This window comes from Vigna radiata, chromosome 1 (genome assembly GCF_000741045.1).
Source record: "Vigna radiata var. radiata cultivar VC1973A chromosome 1, Vradiata_ver6, whole genome shotgun sequence".
Taxonomy (NCBI): Eukaryota; Viridiplantae; Streptophyta; class Magnoliopsida; order Fabales; family Fabaceae; genus Vigna; species Vigna radiata.
The window spans coordinates 21873503-21888821 of NC_028351.1; the positions used below are offsets into that span (position 1 = coordinate 21873503).

At 33.6% G+C, this 15319-nt stretch overlaps 1 protein-coding gene across 2 annotated transcripts; it reads left to right on the forward strand.

Moving 5' to 3' along the window:
• The first annotated feature begins 1980 nt into the window (after nt 1-1980).
• Nucleotides 1981-7725, forward strand: LOC106759149 (FHA domain-containing protein PS1). 2 transcript variants are annotated; one of them, XM_014642198.2, is made up of 6 exons: nt 1981-2484; nt 2589-2836; nt 4288-6525; nt 6604-6739; nt 6838-7193; nt 7277-7725. In XM_014642198.2, exons 1-6 carry the CDS (start codon nt 2205-2207, stop codon nt 7502-7504), a joined length of 3486 nt encoding a protein of 1161 aa, XP_014497684.1. In that variant the 5' UTR covers nt 1981-2204; the 3' UTR covers nt 7505-7725. The 2 variants fall into 2 exon arrangements, with proteins under 2 accessions (XP_014497684.1, XP_014497769.1); XM_014642283.2 differs by having other exon boundaries at nt 4288-6417.
• Nucleotides 7726-15319: the final 7594 nt, after the last annotated feature.

Sequence of the window (15319 nt, forward strand, 5' to 3'; positions counted from 1 at the left end):
AGATTAGAGATTTTAAGTCACAGTGTTACTGTAAATAGAAATAGAATGTGTACTTCTAATATATCTACTATACATCTATCGATTATATCTACTTCTTCTCCACATATTGTCATCACCATGTTGATATTTGAAGGTATTGTTTTTCCATTTTGGTTTTATTTTCATAAGTTTTTTTTTTTCAGTTGTTTCATAAACTTATTCATCTGGGTTGAAGAAAAGGTAATAACTTTGGATTTATTTTTTTTTGGTTTCCTCTTCTTCAAATAGTGTTAGCACGTTTTGTTGTTTGAAACACCTGCCATTTTGATTTTCTTTACGTTAATCAGTTGTTTTTGTAATCTGTGTTTGCTGGAGAACTTTACATTAATGTTTTGTATGGTACAACACTGAAATTGTTAAAAGATATGCTTTACAGATTTTATTTTTCAATATTTAGTTCATAGTGTTATTTGGAGATAACAATGTAGTTCGTTTTTTTAGGTGTTTTAGCATTTTTCTTTTTATTTTTCAGGAAGAATGCTTCATTATTTTTATTCTCATTATTTAATAAATGTGAGTTTGTATTAGTATAATTGTAAAATATCTTTAGAGTGATTACTTATAAACATTTCAAGACCAATAAAGTTATTGCTGTGACTCTTTGGATTAAATGTTAGGTATAAAAATGCTGAAACTTTTTATGGACTAATTTTGTATGTAACAAAAAATTATTTAACCTAAAACTTCATTAACACAAATAATTATGTGCTTCAGACTTCTCTCAGTACATATTATGTGAAATTCAATATTAACCGGTTTTTCAAGTTCTCAATACCAATGACTTTTCTGCTATTTTACATTTTCTTCTTTATCACAAATGAAGGAGGTCTACATTATATGTGCAGAAGTATTTGGACTGTGCTTCTTTTACCTGCATTATAAATTATCTTTAAAATTATTATTATTAATATTAAAACTATCATTAAAATATAACAGTCAAACTCATTCACAAGGTGAAATATAAAATTGTATTCATTTACAACAATAATACCTACTATCCTACTCAACAATAATACATTTTTATTAATGTTGGGTGAAAAATAGTCCATGCCTATGCACGGGTCACATACTAGTTTCATTATATATTAAATAAACATTAAACATTTTCATGTGATTATCCCATTTTTTTTAACCATTTCTTTATCGTATAACATCTCATCTTAATAATATTCAATTACTAAAAAGATATCATCTAAAAAAAATGAGAAGATAAATTTCTCAAAATATATATAACGTATAAACTTGTATAACTATTATTATTAAAACAAATTAGTACAAAGAGGCTTAGTGATTTATTACTTTATCTTATTAGTTTTGATTCTTTTATTATCTTTTAATTCAATTTAGTTTTCCAATCTTTTTACGTGATAATTATGATTTCATACGTGACAAATTATGTTTTTTTAAATTAAAAAAAATAAAATAAAATTAAAAATTTCACAAATTGATATATGGTCACCATGTTAAATTTAATAGAAACAATTAAATTAAACTTTTTTAAAAATTGAAAAATTAAATTAAACTAAAAATAATGAAAAAGAAATGAGAAGATAAATTTCTCAAAATATATATAACTTGTATAAACTTGTATAACTATTATTATTAAAACAAATTAGTACAAAAATGAACATTAGGCTTAGTGATTTATTACTTTATCTTATTAGTTTTGATTCTTTTATTATCTTTTAATTCAATTTAGTTTTCTAATCTTTTTACGGTATAATTAGGATTTTATACGTGACAAATTATGTTTCTTTAAATTGAAAAAAATTAAAATTAAAAATTTCACAAATTGATATATGGTCACCATGTTAAATTTAATAGAAACAATTAAATTAAACTTTTTTAAAAATTGAAAAACTAAATTAAACTAAAAATAATAAAAATTCTAAAATAAATCAAATTAACAAATTAAAGATTAAGCCTAAAAATTACAGACATTCAAGACTCCCATGGAAGAAAATCATATAAATTTAAATATCAAATTTTAAGAACATTACAACCAAGGTAGAAATAGCCGTTGCACCTCGTCAAATAAACGGTCCGCATTCTCTAATAATTCAATTCAAAAGGTTTCATTTGCTAAACAGTCACTTACTTGCTCACTCCTTCAAACCCAAATTCTGCAACAGTCATCGAAAACCAGAGAAAGAAACACACAGAGGATGGATTCTGAAAAGCGAGCCAAAGGCGAGGAAGATGAAGGTGAAATCCCTGTGCTGACGGTGCTCAAGAACAACACAATCCTCAAGAACATCTTCATCGTCAACAAGCCGCCGGAGGAGCCAGCAAAGGCGTCACGTGGCGAGCACGTGGATGTTCTCCTCGTGGGGCGCCACCCTGACTGCGACCTCATGCTCACGCACCCCAGCATCAGCCGTTTCCACCTCCAGATCGGCTCCAAACCATCCTCACGCACCTTCTCCGTTGTCGATTTGTCTTCCGGTAACCTAACTCTTTCTTTTTTGCTTTCTTTTTCTTGTTTTCATTGATTGGTTCGATGTCCAATGAATGAACAAAACGAACTATGGTCGGTGATGACGTTGCAGTGCATGGGACGTGGGTGTCGGGAAAGAGGATCGAGCCGATGGTGAGTGTGGAGATGAGGGAGGGGGACGCGCTCAGGATCGGGGTTTCCAGTAGGGTTTACCGTCTACATTGGATTCCGATTAGTCGCGCCTATGAGTTGGAAAATCCGTTCGTTGCTCAATTGGATGTGGTTGCCGAAGAAGAAGAAGAAGAAGAAGAAGAAGAAGAAGAAGAAGAAAAAGAAGAAGAAGAAGCTGCTTCACAGGAGGTGTTTGGGATATCTTCTTTTGCTTTCTTTTCATTTCTTTTGAACAGTATGGTATGCTTAATAACTTCTGCGCTGTGTCCTTTAAACGAATCAAACATTGGGTTTGATCTGACTTTTAAGCTGTTGATTGTAAAAAAATAACAAACTTACTCTGTACGCTGTGATTGTGATGATTAAATGGCAGTATAACTATTTTCTGATGAATTATTTGGTTTTGTTTGGGTGTTTCGGTGAGCTGCATAAGAAAAGCTTGAGGTTATAAGCGTCAAGTTGAATAGTGTTCAATATATCAAGAAGCTTGACATAATTGGTAGATAATTCATTACCAGGTCATTTGAATGAAAATTTTTTTTTTTTTTTTTATGATATGTAACTTCTACTTGGTTGATCTTTATGTGTTGAAGAGATACCAATGGAACTTTGCCAGTGGTTATGTGCATGAAAAAGACTTTGTTATGATAAGATAAATTTCATTTTGTTCGTGTTTATGTCTTGAAGAGATATTAAGTGATCGAAGTCTTTGTTGTTGTTATGAAAGGTAAATCACTTTTTGTTGATCGTTATGTGTTGAAGAGGTAATAACATGATCTTTACGTTTCGGATTTAGCTATCGGTTAAGCTGTAGAAATATCACAATGTGTAAGCATGTTTTGCGTAGCTGCATTTTATTTTATAAATAAATGAGACTATCACCTTGATTATGTAAATCAGTAATACCAATAAATTGTTACAAAAGGTAAAACTCACTTTATTCATCTCTACATCTGGAAGAGATTAGACATTAGGCTCCCCCTGTTTTCTAAGGAATACTTTTAGTACACACAAAAAAATACCACACCTTAGGTTACCATGCATTGATATGTTGTAGTTGACTCTTCATTTCAGTTTATTTTTCTTTTGTGTATAACTGTGCATAACATAACTGTTCAACAGTTATGGTGGATTATTTTCTTTTGTTATGTTTATTATAATGTGGAGGAAGCATTGTGTTGTTGTGGTGATCAGAATAATATACAGTATTCTGCTTTCCTTTTATTCTCTCTGCTTTGTGCATCTTGTTTATGCTTGTTTGAACCAACAGATGTCTAGCTGGATTTTGTTTTATTTTGAACATTTGTTTTCTTAAAAATTGTATTCACTTTTATATAAGAGAAAATGATAACATTGCAGTAAGATCCAAAAACATAATAATATTACAATATTATTATGTTTCGATTCAAAGTCTTGTGCTTTTATTTATGACATTTTTGTATGTTTTTATATTAGTCGAGTCATGTGTTTCAATTTTTAAAATTTTCGTGTCCCGTAGTCTGTGTTGTATTGTGTTCAAGTGTTTTTTGTAAGTTATGTCTGAACTGGGTACTGATAGTGAACTATGTACCAGGCTTTCTTTGCTGTTTTGTTTAAGAATTATAACATGATCTTTACGTTTCTGCTTTTGGAAACTGCAGAAGTTTAATGACTGTCCTGCTGAAATGGAAGTGGATTCTGTTGTTGAGGATATAAGTTCTTTATTCCCGGATGAGAATGTAAAACTAACTGTGGAAGTGGATTCGATTTTCGAGGATATAAGTTCTTTATTCCTTGATGAGAATGTAAAATTAACTGTGGAAGAGGGGATTCACTTGGCACCTTGGATGCTGGAAGAAAAGAAGAGTCCATCACAAGAGGAAGCAATTGGAACCCAAATATCTGATGGTGAAAAAAATTTGGGTGACTCTGTAAGTCAGGTTCTATCACCACCTTATGTGGAATCACTTGTCCAAGGTCATGGCATACTGACAGAAAATTTGTCTGAGACTTTATGTTTGCCAGCTGTGGAAGCTGTTTTGGAGACCAAAATGCTGCATTACCATACTCCACATGATACACTTTCTTTCCCATTACGACCTGGTCATGAAAATTTGTTTGAAAAGCTTAATTTCAACTTGTCTAAAGAAACTGAATGTGAATATGAATGCACAGAAAGAGATGATGAAGGTGTTGTAGATGCCTTTCCAGTTCCTGCACCTCTTGATGAGAAAAGTTTAGCCGAAGATGTAATACTGCCTAAAGAATCCGAATCCCAATGTGCCCTCAGAGATTATAGAAGCAGGTCAGATGATTTTACTGCTGGAGGTGGAAATATGGATTATGTGGATATGTTGCCACCTGTCAAGGAAGCTGTGCTAGGAACACTCGTTGAGCAGATTAAAATTGTTGACATAGATGCTATTGATTCTTCATCTGACATAGACAAGCAAGACATGTATGGATCACAGTCACAGCTGGGGAAGGATAAAATTTGTCATGACCGTAGGCACTCACTCAATGAAATAACTCAAGATGTTAGAAACAAGTGCACAGGTATCATTTCCTCCCCCACATCACGTCAGATAGAGTCAGTCAATTTATCAATGACACAAGAATTAGTTTTCAATATTATGAATAAGGACCAGACCCTGCAGTCTGATATGGAAATCCTTGAAAGCTGTGTAAAAGCATTGGAGAAAACTTCAACAAATCATAATATTTGGTCAAGAAGAGGTAAAGCTAATAGAGCTCCTCAGGTTCGAACTAGAAAGAGCACTGTTAAGAATGCAGCCAAAGTTGACGCTGAAGTTGCAATGAGCAAGGAGAAGGATATCAGAAATAGAACAGTCGCAAAGAACCTTTTCTCTGTACAGGATGGGGAGGTAGAGGAAGAAGAAATCTTCACCCCAGATAAAGAAAATTTCAGTCCAAATACCCTCCAGAAGCGATTATTGAAGAAGGATAAAGTAGAAGAAATTAAACATTCCAGGTCACAAAGCTCACGATCACTTTCAAAGCATCAAAGTGAAAGCACCGTTTTAAGGAAAATGAACCAGAAGGATATCATAAACAAAACAATTTCAAAGGATCTTTTCTCTGTTTCGGATGGGGAGAAAGAGGAAGAATTCTTCGCCCCGGATAAGGAAAACATTAGTCCAAATACCCTTCAAGTGAGGCTTCTGAAAAAGAAGGGTAAGGTAGAAGAAATTAAACGTTCTAAGTCAAAAAGGTCACCTCTTTCAAAGGGGGGTATATTTAATCTATATCCAAATGAAAGAACGGGAAAAAATACTACAATCTCAGACGATTTCATCTCTGATTTGAACGGGGAAGAAGAGGAAGAAGAAATCGTCACCCCTAATAAGGAAAACTTCAGTCCAAATACCCTTCAATTGCATCTCCTGAAAAATAAGGGTAAGGTAGAAGAAGTTAAATGTTTCAAGTGTCAAAAGTCACCCCTTTCAAAGGGTACGTGTAATCCTGACATGTATCAAAATGAAAGCATACTGAACCAGAATGATACGATAAATAGCTCAATCTCAAAAGGTCATTTCTCTGATTTGGCTTGGGAAGAAGAGGACGAAGAAGTCTTCACTCCAGATAAGGAAAACTTCAGTCCAAATGCCCTTAAATTGCGGCTTCTGAAAAAGAAGGATAAGGTGGCAGAAATTAAACATTCCAAGTCTCCGTGGAAAGAAAATCAAAAGTTGCAAAGAAAGCCTTTTTGTAGCCAAATCAACTTGGCACAGGAGCAACATCTTGTGTCATCAGAGGACAGAGTGCAAAGGGTACCTTTCCAATCACTAAATAGCTCCTCAGACAAGGGAAAATCAAACACTTTTTCCCCTGTTTCTTCAGCCAAAAGCTTTCTTTTCAGTAATTGTGGACAAATTTTAGTAAGTTTCCACAGGAAATATCATGCGTTCATGTTTGCTTTGAATGATTCATATGTTTATATCTGTTTTAATTTGCAGGATATTAGTGGGGTGCCAAAGAAGAGTAGCTGGGACATGATTGTGGATACTACTTCTCTTGTGAACAAGGAATCAAGGAAAGCTCTGCAGCTTCTACAAGGCCTCAAGGGGACTCGGTTAATCATTCCAAGATTAGGTAATGTGTCTTAAACTATAATTTTTCTTACTTTTACTGTTTAAAATAAATGAAGTAGTTCTGTTCTCATGAACCTAACTATCGCTCTGCAATGTCAGTCATAAGGGAACTGGACCGTATGATGCGACAGTTCAAAATCTTCAGAAGAACTTCAGAGGCTTCCTTGGCATTGGAATGGATTGAAGAATGTGTGGTGAAGACAAACTGGTGGATTAAAATCCAGAGCTCAGCAGATGAAGGAAGGTTAATTGCTCCAACCCCACCTGCTTCTCCCCAGTCTCAGTTTAGTGAAGACAGTGTAACTTCTCTTTCATACCAGAAATGCATGGAAATTGCTTCACCAACCTTAGAAGATCACATCCTTGACTTTGCTCTTCTGTATAGAAGAAACCAAAATGGACAACTTGTCCTACTCAGTGAGGATATCCCTTTGAAAATCAAATGCATGGCAGAGGTATCAGAAGATATTATCCCCATTTTATTCCATTCTCTGGTATTTCAAAACTTTTATCACCACTCTTTCTGTGACTGTTTCAGGGTTTGCTTTGTGAGCCAGTGCAGGAGTTTCGTGAGAGTCTAGTGAATCCATTCTCTGAGAGGTTCTTGTGGACCAATAGCTCTCCTCGAGGACAGACCTGGTCTTGCAAGGACGACGTGGTCTTAAGAGAGAGATATTATCGTGCTCCTTTGTGCAAGTCATCAAAGACAACAACTGCAAGCGGTTTAAAGCTCATTCTGCTTCACAATTCCAAGTATGGGCTGTGAGCCACTGACAAAAACAGTTCAGTTGATCCTGCTGAACAGATATTGAATTCTTTTTTCTTCTTCTAAGAAACATGACCAATCAATCAGATTTTGTTCAGCTTGGTAGAAAGCAATGGGTAGCTTAAAAAAAAACCAATCTGTTATCTAGAAGGTTGTAACAGCAATTATGAGTACTTATGTACAAGTTGATTTTAATGGAAGAAAAAATGATGTTAAACTGATTTTAAATGGGTATATCAAATGAAATTTCACAAATATATAAACTTTTTTAGTATAATCTACAAACGAAGTAAACTTTTTTCCCTAGAGTGCTGTAAAATGCAGGGACCCAATTTGAGGAAAGAAGGGTTAACGAAAATTCCCCATCTATAAATAATAATTATTGACTAATAATATTTTTATATATTCCTAATATTTATTATGATTTTATTTTATGTTGTAAGGTTCGAAACAAATAATAATTATTACAGACTTTTGTTTTTTCAAATTATAGATTAATAGCTTAAAAGTGACCCACTTTCGATGAAAAAAATAAATTTTTTTAATAGGATTAATTTTCAACTCGGTTCACCTAGAATCTAGTTTATCGGATTGAACTTGTACGGAGTTGAATTGGTTAACTAATCTATCTAATTTAATTTAATTATTTTTTATTTTATATTTCAATATTATTAGTTAATATTTTTTTATTGTATTATAAATGAGAATAAAGAAAAAAATATTTCTTGAGAGCAAAATATTATTATAAATTGCTTTTGGATTACATTTGAAATGTATGTTAATTTTTTTATTTTGAATTGTCTTTGGAATTTAACAACATTTGTGAAATTATATAAATTTGAATTATAAAAAAAAATGTAACTTCTTTTATTTTAAAAACATTGTAATTAAATAGTCTGTTTAATCCACAAGTCGTGGTGGGCCGTAGTCATACTGGATTCAAATTTCTTTTATTCGTTAATAAATGAATCGAGCTAGATTGACCCACTAAGTAACCTATATGTAATGAACCGGACGGAATTGAAATGTATAATCTGTTTTGACAGTACAGTTAAAAGTATTATCTTTCGAAAAAAACTTTATGTATTGAGAAAAAAAGTGAAGCTAAGATTAAAGAACAAATATTAATTAATATTGAACAAGATAACAAAAAAATTACTAAAAGAACAAGTGAATTTATCCGGCGAAGCAGTTAAATAAGAGGAAACTTTAACCGTCAGATATTTAAAGTAGTATTTTAGATATTTTAGATTTGTTGGTAAAGATATTAATTTTATCCATTTTAAAATAATTTCTAACTTTACAAATATTACATTAAGATAAACTATTCCTCAGGCACGTGTCGTGAGTATTTTATTAGCTTTTTAGTTACTAAATACGATACAAATAATCTTAAAAGCACCGAATCAAATAATATAACAAATATATTAAAGCTAAATCTTAAATTCTAAATTCTAAATCCACGAACAATTCATTTCTAAAATTAGTTTTCTTGCATGATACAAACTTATCTAAATACTATAACAGAATGGTACCAAAGGAATTTTTTCTGTTTTAGTGGGTATTTTAAAACAATGAGCTCTGAATAGATAGTAGAGAATATGCTTTTATCCTCGAAGGGTTTTAGATCACACCATTCCTTTTGCACATAATATATATATATATATATATATATATATATATATATATATATATATATGATGTAATAATTGAGAATCAAGAAACTAAATTTTATGTAAATTATATTTCTTCTTTTTTCTGTTATGGTTTCTGTCATGGTATCAAGAGCCTCTAAAGGTTCAAGCTTTTTCTAACTTACCTCTTTCATGACCGATTCGGGTTCCTCTGGAAATGAGGACGACAATATTCTACCTCCTCCTCTCTTTGTTGATCCCAACCAAAATCCTTCCTGCCTCTTCTACATACACCCAAGTGAGAGCTCGTTATCTGTTGTGGTTTCCCTACCTCTTTTAGCCAACAACTTCTAGTCATGGTCTCGTTCCTTTCGAATGACCCTCATATCTAAAAACAAGATGAGTTTTCTCAATGGCAAGATCCCCATCCCAGCAACCACCGATCCCTTATACCCCTCTTGGGAAAGATGTAACACCCTATTAATGTCATGGATTCTCAATTCCCTTTCTCCTTCAATCGCTCAAAGTGTTGTGTTTTTTTAGCGAGCTACTAATGTCTGGACTGACCTTCGCGAGCATTTTTCTCAAGGAGATTTGCTTCGTGTCGCTGAGTTACAGGAAGAAATCTATTCTCTTAAACAAGGTGTGCTCTCCGTCACCGACTTCTACACCCATCTGAAATCACTCTAGGAAGAGCTGGACAACTACCAAACTCTAACCCCTTGTTCTTGCTCTGCTCGCACCTACCATTCACAGGATTTCATCATCTACCAATAATACTACCAATAATACTACCACCACCATCAATAACTCCAACCTTTGGCATTTTAGATTAGGACATCTATCTAGTAGTCGTCTTTAATGTCTTGAATCAATAATTTCCTTTTATTTCAAAGGATTCTCATGAAATTTGTGACGTTTGTCATTTAGCTATACAAAAGAAAATGCCTTATTCTCCTAGCTCTAGTAGAGGTTCTAAAATTTTTAAATTGATTCATATGGATATTTGAGGCCCCTTTTCCAAAACATCAACTCATGGGCACAAATATTTTCTCACTACTATACTTGATATTTTGGTAGATACACATAGGTTGTTCTTTTAAAATCAAAAAGTGAAGTGAGAATGCATATACAAATTTTTATTAACTTGGTTGAAAATCAATTTGAAACCACAATTAAATGTATCCGATCCGATAATGGACCAAAATTTTTTCTAAAAGACCTTTTCAATTCTAAAGGAATTATACTTCAAACTAGTTGTGCTTACACACCTCAACAAAATGGGAGAGTGGAACGCAAACATCAACACATTCTCAATGTTGCTAGGGCCCTCATGTTTAAATCCAAAATCCCATCAAATTTTTTGGTCCTATGCTATCAAACATGTTGTTTTTATCATTAACCGCGTTCCCTCACCCATGATTTCATATAAAAACACCTTTTGAACTTCTAAATAAAGTTTTGCCCGATTTTTCCATGATCAAAACCTTTGGTTGTTTATGTTATGCATCCACTCCACAATCAAATTCATAAATTTGAACCTCGATCTAGAAAAGATGTTTTTTTGGGTTTCTAAAATGGCACAAAAGGATATGTTATTCTAGACATTAATACCAGAGAAATATTCATTTCTAAAAATGTTGTCTTCCATAAAACAGTTCTTCCTTTCCACACTTCTCTCTCACTCTCTACACCTATAACCCAACATACCTTAACCATAGAACCAGACCCATATTCTCCATCCACACCACCTAGAAAACCCTCGGAAACTCAACGCCCCAACCCAAACACGCCTTCATTTTCACCAGAACGAAGCTTCTCCCTTTTCCCTGAAACCACAACCTCCAATCCTAATTCCATTTCACCAGAAATTCAAACCCACCACACACCATCCCCCATTGTTGTGCACCACCGCGCCATTCAGAACGCGACACCCATCCTCCTCCATACCTTTCTGAATATCAATACAAGCTTCCTTCCCTTAAGTCTGCATAATCATCCACAAGATGTTCACATCTGATTCAAAGCTTTATCTCATACACCAATATATCCCCTTCACATCAACGTTTTCTCCTGGTCGTATCTTCTGAGTGTGAACCCGCCAGTTTCTACGAAGCAGTGAAGCAATAATGTTGACGTGACGCCATGCAATGTGAGATCAAAGCCCTCGAGTTGAATCCCTACTTGGGATGTGGTTGAGACTCCTCCCTATGTTTGACCCATACGTTGCAAGTGGGTATACAAAATCAAGAGGTTGCCCGATGGAAGCATAGAGCGCCACAGAGCGCGATTGGTAGGAAAGGGGTATTCACAAATTGAAGGCATCGACTATTTCAAAACATTCTCCCTAGTCATCAAAATGACCATTGTTCGTATAATCCTTTCCTTAGCTTCTATCAACCACTGGCACATCCAATAATTAGATGTCAGTAATGCTTTCCTCCATGGAGACCTTGTGGAGGATGTCTACATGATGATGCCACCGGGATTATCAGGATACCATTCTGGTCAAAGCTGTAAATTACGCAAATCCCTCTATGGGTTGAAGCAATAAAGTAGGAAATGGTATGAAAAGTTATCTAATTTGTTGTTAACATGTGGTTATAAATAAGCTCATGTTGACCATAGTCTCTTCACCAAAAGGCATGGTTCAGATTATACTGCCTTGATAATATATGTGGATGATATTATGCTAACTAGTAACTCTGTTCAAGAAATCAACCACATTAAACATATTCTTCACAACAATTTTCACATTGAGGATTTAGGGAAGCTCAAGTACTTCCTAGGAATTGAAGTGGCTCACTCTTCAAAGGGGATTTCGCTTTGTCAACGCAAGTACTACTTAGACTTGCTTATGGATTCAAGAATGCTTGGCTGTAAACCCTCCTCCACTCCAATGGACAGTACTCTTAAGCTTCACAATGATGCTTTTGGCTATCTTGATGATCCCTTGCCATATAGGTGCCTTGTTGCCATATTAGTTTATTTGACGACTACTTGCCCTGATATTGGTTTTGCAACAACCCAACTGAGTCAATTCATGTCAAAGCCCACCAAAGCTCATCATGCTGCAGTCATGCATGTTCTTCGTTACCTTAAAGGTTTCTGGGTACAAGTTTATTCTTTCCTAGAATCTGTCCTACTTACGTTTCTGGTTTTAGTGACACTGATTTGGCCACATGTGTGGATTCAAGACGTTCCATCACATGTTATTGTTTTTTTATTGGAAGCTCTCTTGTCTCATGGAAAACCAAGAAACAAACCACTATGTCCCAATCATCCTCCGAGGCTGAATATAAATCCCTTCCGCTACTTGCGAGTTACATGGATCATTTATTTGCTTAGAGATCTCCATATTTCCCTCTCTCAGATTTCTCTACTTTACTGTGACAATAGCAGTGCCCTTCACATTGTTGCTAATCCTGTATTCCATGAAAGAACAAAACATCTGGATATAAACTGTCACATTGTGCGTGAGAAATCCCAAGAAGACTTGATGAAACTACTCCTTATTTCTTCTGCTAACCAGCTCGCGGACATTTTCACAAAAGCCTTACCTCCACATTCCTTCAAGTTAAACTTATCCAAGCTACAGTTACAAAACATTTTTGCACCTCTAACTTGTGGGGAGCTAATAGAAAAACCTTATAATTCTGGTTTGAGTACTACGTAATCAACATAACAGAATGATAGTGTAACAGAGAAATCTTTCTATTTTAGTGAGCATTCTAGAACAACAATGAGCTATCAATAGATAGTACAAAATATGCTTTTATCCTCTAAGGATTTTAGGTCACACTCATTCCTTTTGCACATAATATATATATATATATATAATATGTAATAATTGAAAATCAAGAGACTAAATTTTATGCAAATTATCTTTTTTCTTTTTTCTTTCTGTTATGGTTTATGTTATTAAATATAATAAAATCTTCAAATTTCTGAGTAAAATGAGTTAAACTTTCTTGTATAATTATTTTATACACAAAAGTTTACTTTGACATGTTTTTATGGATCATCTATGAGATGGGTGAAAACCAAATGTCAGACCACATTATTATTCTTATGATAAGTCTAACATCAATGTTAACCTTTGAAATTAGATTGTCGTAAATAAATTAATACTTTTTCAATGCATACGATTTTTTATTTTTTTTAAACAAAAGTATTTTTAGAATTCTTATTTTCAAAAGTAGATTTTTTATTTAAAAAGTAGTTTGTAAACTTGTCGTGACACATGAGGTTTTTTGAGCATTTTCACTTTGTAGTTCTTTTTCTGATGTAAAAGCATTTTATCACCCTACTTATTTCTTTTAAATTACTCATGGAAGACCAATTACTCTATGCTTTTACTTCCAGCATTTCCACAATTTCTTTAAGTATTCTTCCAAAATTTTAAAAGGACAATTTTACATTTTGTAAAAGTGATTTTCGGATTATATGCTTTTAAAAATATCGAAACAAGTTTTCCAAAATATTTGAAATAAGATTTCTAACAATTTTTAGAATTCATAAATATATTTTGACAAAAAAATTCCAACAAACTTTTCAAAACAAATAAAATATCTTCTAAAACTATTTTTTTTTATAACATCCTATATAAAATAAATTTTAAAAGGAGTTTTCTAAGATGATATATTTTTTTTTCGCGTTTTCTCTTCTTCTTATATGATTATTATTTTTTTTTATTTTATTTTTAGTTAGTTTGTTATTATTTTTTATTTGTACTTTGAACTTGATCCATATGTTTTCTATTATTGTAACATTCCATTTTAATAATATAAAATTACTAAAATTTAAAAGGATCATGATATTTTAACATTCCTAATTTGACACTATTTTGACAACGCCATGTGTCGGCTTGTCATTGGGTGTTTTTTTTTAAGAAATTTTAAAAAAGTGACGTAATTTAATATGAAATGGTTTCAAATATTTGTTTCTGTGTTTGCCCTTGGCCAGATTTGTGTGACATAAAAGTTCTCTTTCTTCCCTGTTTCATCAGTTGTTGAGTTTCTCCGACAGGTTCATTCTCTTCCCTTACGGTCATCCAAAATCGTTTTCGTCTTCGTTTTTGTCATCTCACTGTTGTTGGTCCTTGTGGTTGCCCTCTTGGCCTTCGTTATCAGGGTTGGTGTTGCGGTGATTGCATCTTTTGGTTGTTTGTGTGTTCGTGTTGCGAAATGACGAGTTCTTCGACCCGGGTAAGCGCGTTAATCTTTGGTTGGTTTGTGGTGTTTAGTGCTTGGTATTTGGAGTTTGGGTTTTGTGTGTTTTTTTTTTATTTAGGGTTTTGAAGTTTTGGTTTTTGGAATTTGTATGCAGCTGACGGTTCGTCACTCGGTTTCCACAAACTCTACACCAGCAACAAAGTCTAGTTGCAGAACTTAAAAGGAGGGTTCTTTTGTTGGAGGAAGAGGTGGCATTTGAGAAAGCTAGACGAAGACGACCAGAGGATGGTGGACAGAGTGTGCCTCGTGAAGAACCGTCTATCTCCCNGAGAGTGTTCTCCCCGGGTGGTATTACTCCTCCAACGAAGACATATGTCAGGATGGGGTCGCNAAGGCGTTANAAGAGTANANCACTTNNGACTCCTTATGTTGGATTGCTTAGGATAAAGAATGACTGATATTTGTAAATTTTATTTTAGATATTGTAATATGCAGATTATGTAGCATGAACAAAGTTTTTGTAATTTGGTTAGTTTTTTGTTGAATGTTAGAAACATGGAAGNTGCCTTTATTAAGATNTCTTTATTGTAAATGGTATNTGATGTTTTGTTTGAATTGTTAATGAACAAANTTTAATGGATTTGAATGATGAATGAAACAATGATTTTTGACATAGGTAAGAAATGTGTATTTTGACATATGGAGAAACTGATGCAGCCAAAAAAGCTGTTGTAATCGTTTACAAGACACTGGTAAACGATTACGCGAACTGATTATGTGTTTTGGACACGAAGTTGACCACAGGGAGCCAAGTTTTTATTCACAGAGGACCATGTGTGTACTGTCTGAGGTACAACACACTTAGAACTTATTTGATATGATTTATTGGTGTGAGAGATGCTCAAATGAGTGGTGGACTCTTGGTTGGGTATTGAATGACAAAACTTTGTTGGTTAACTTTGAAGACCTAATTTCATGTAATTAAAAAACTGATGCAGCCAAAAAAG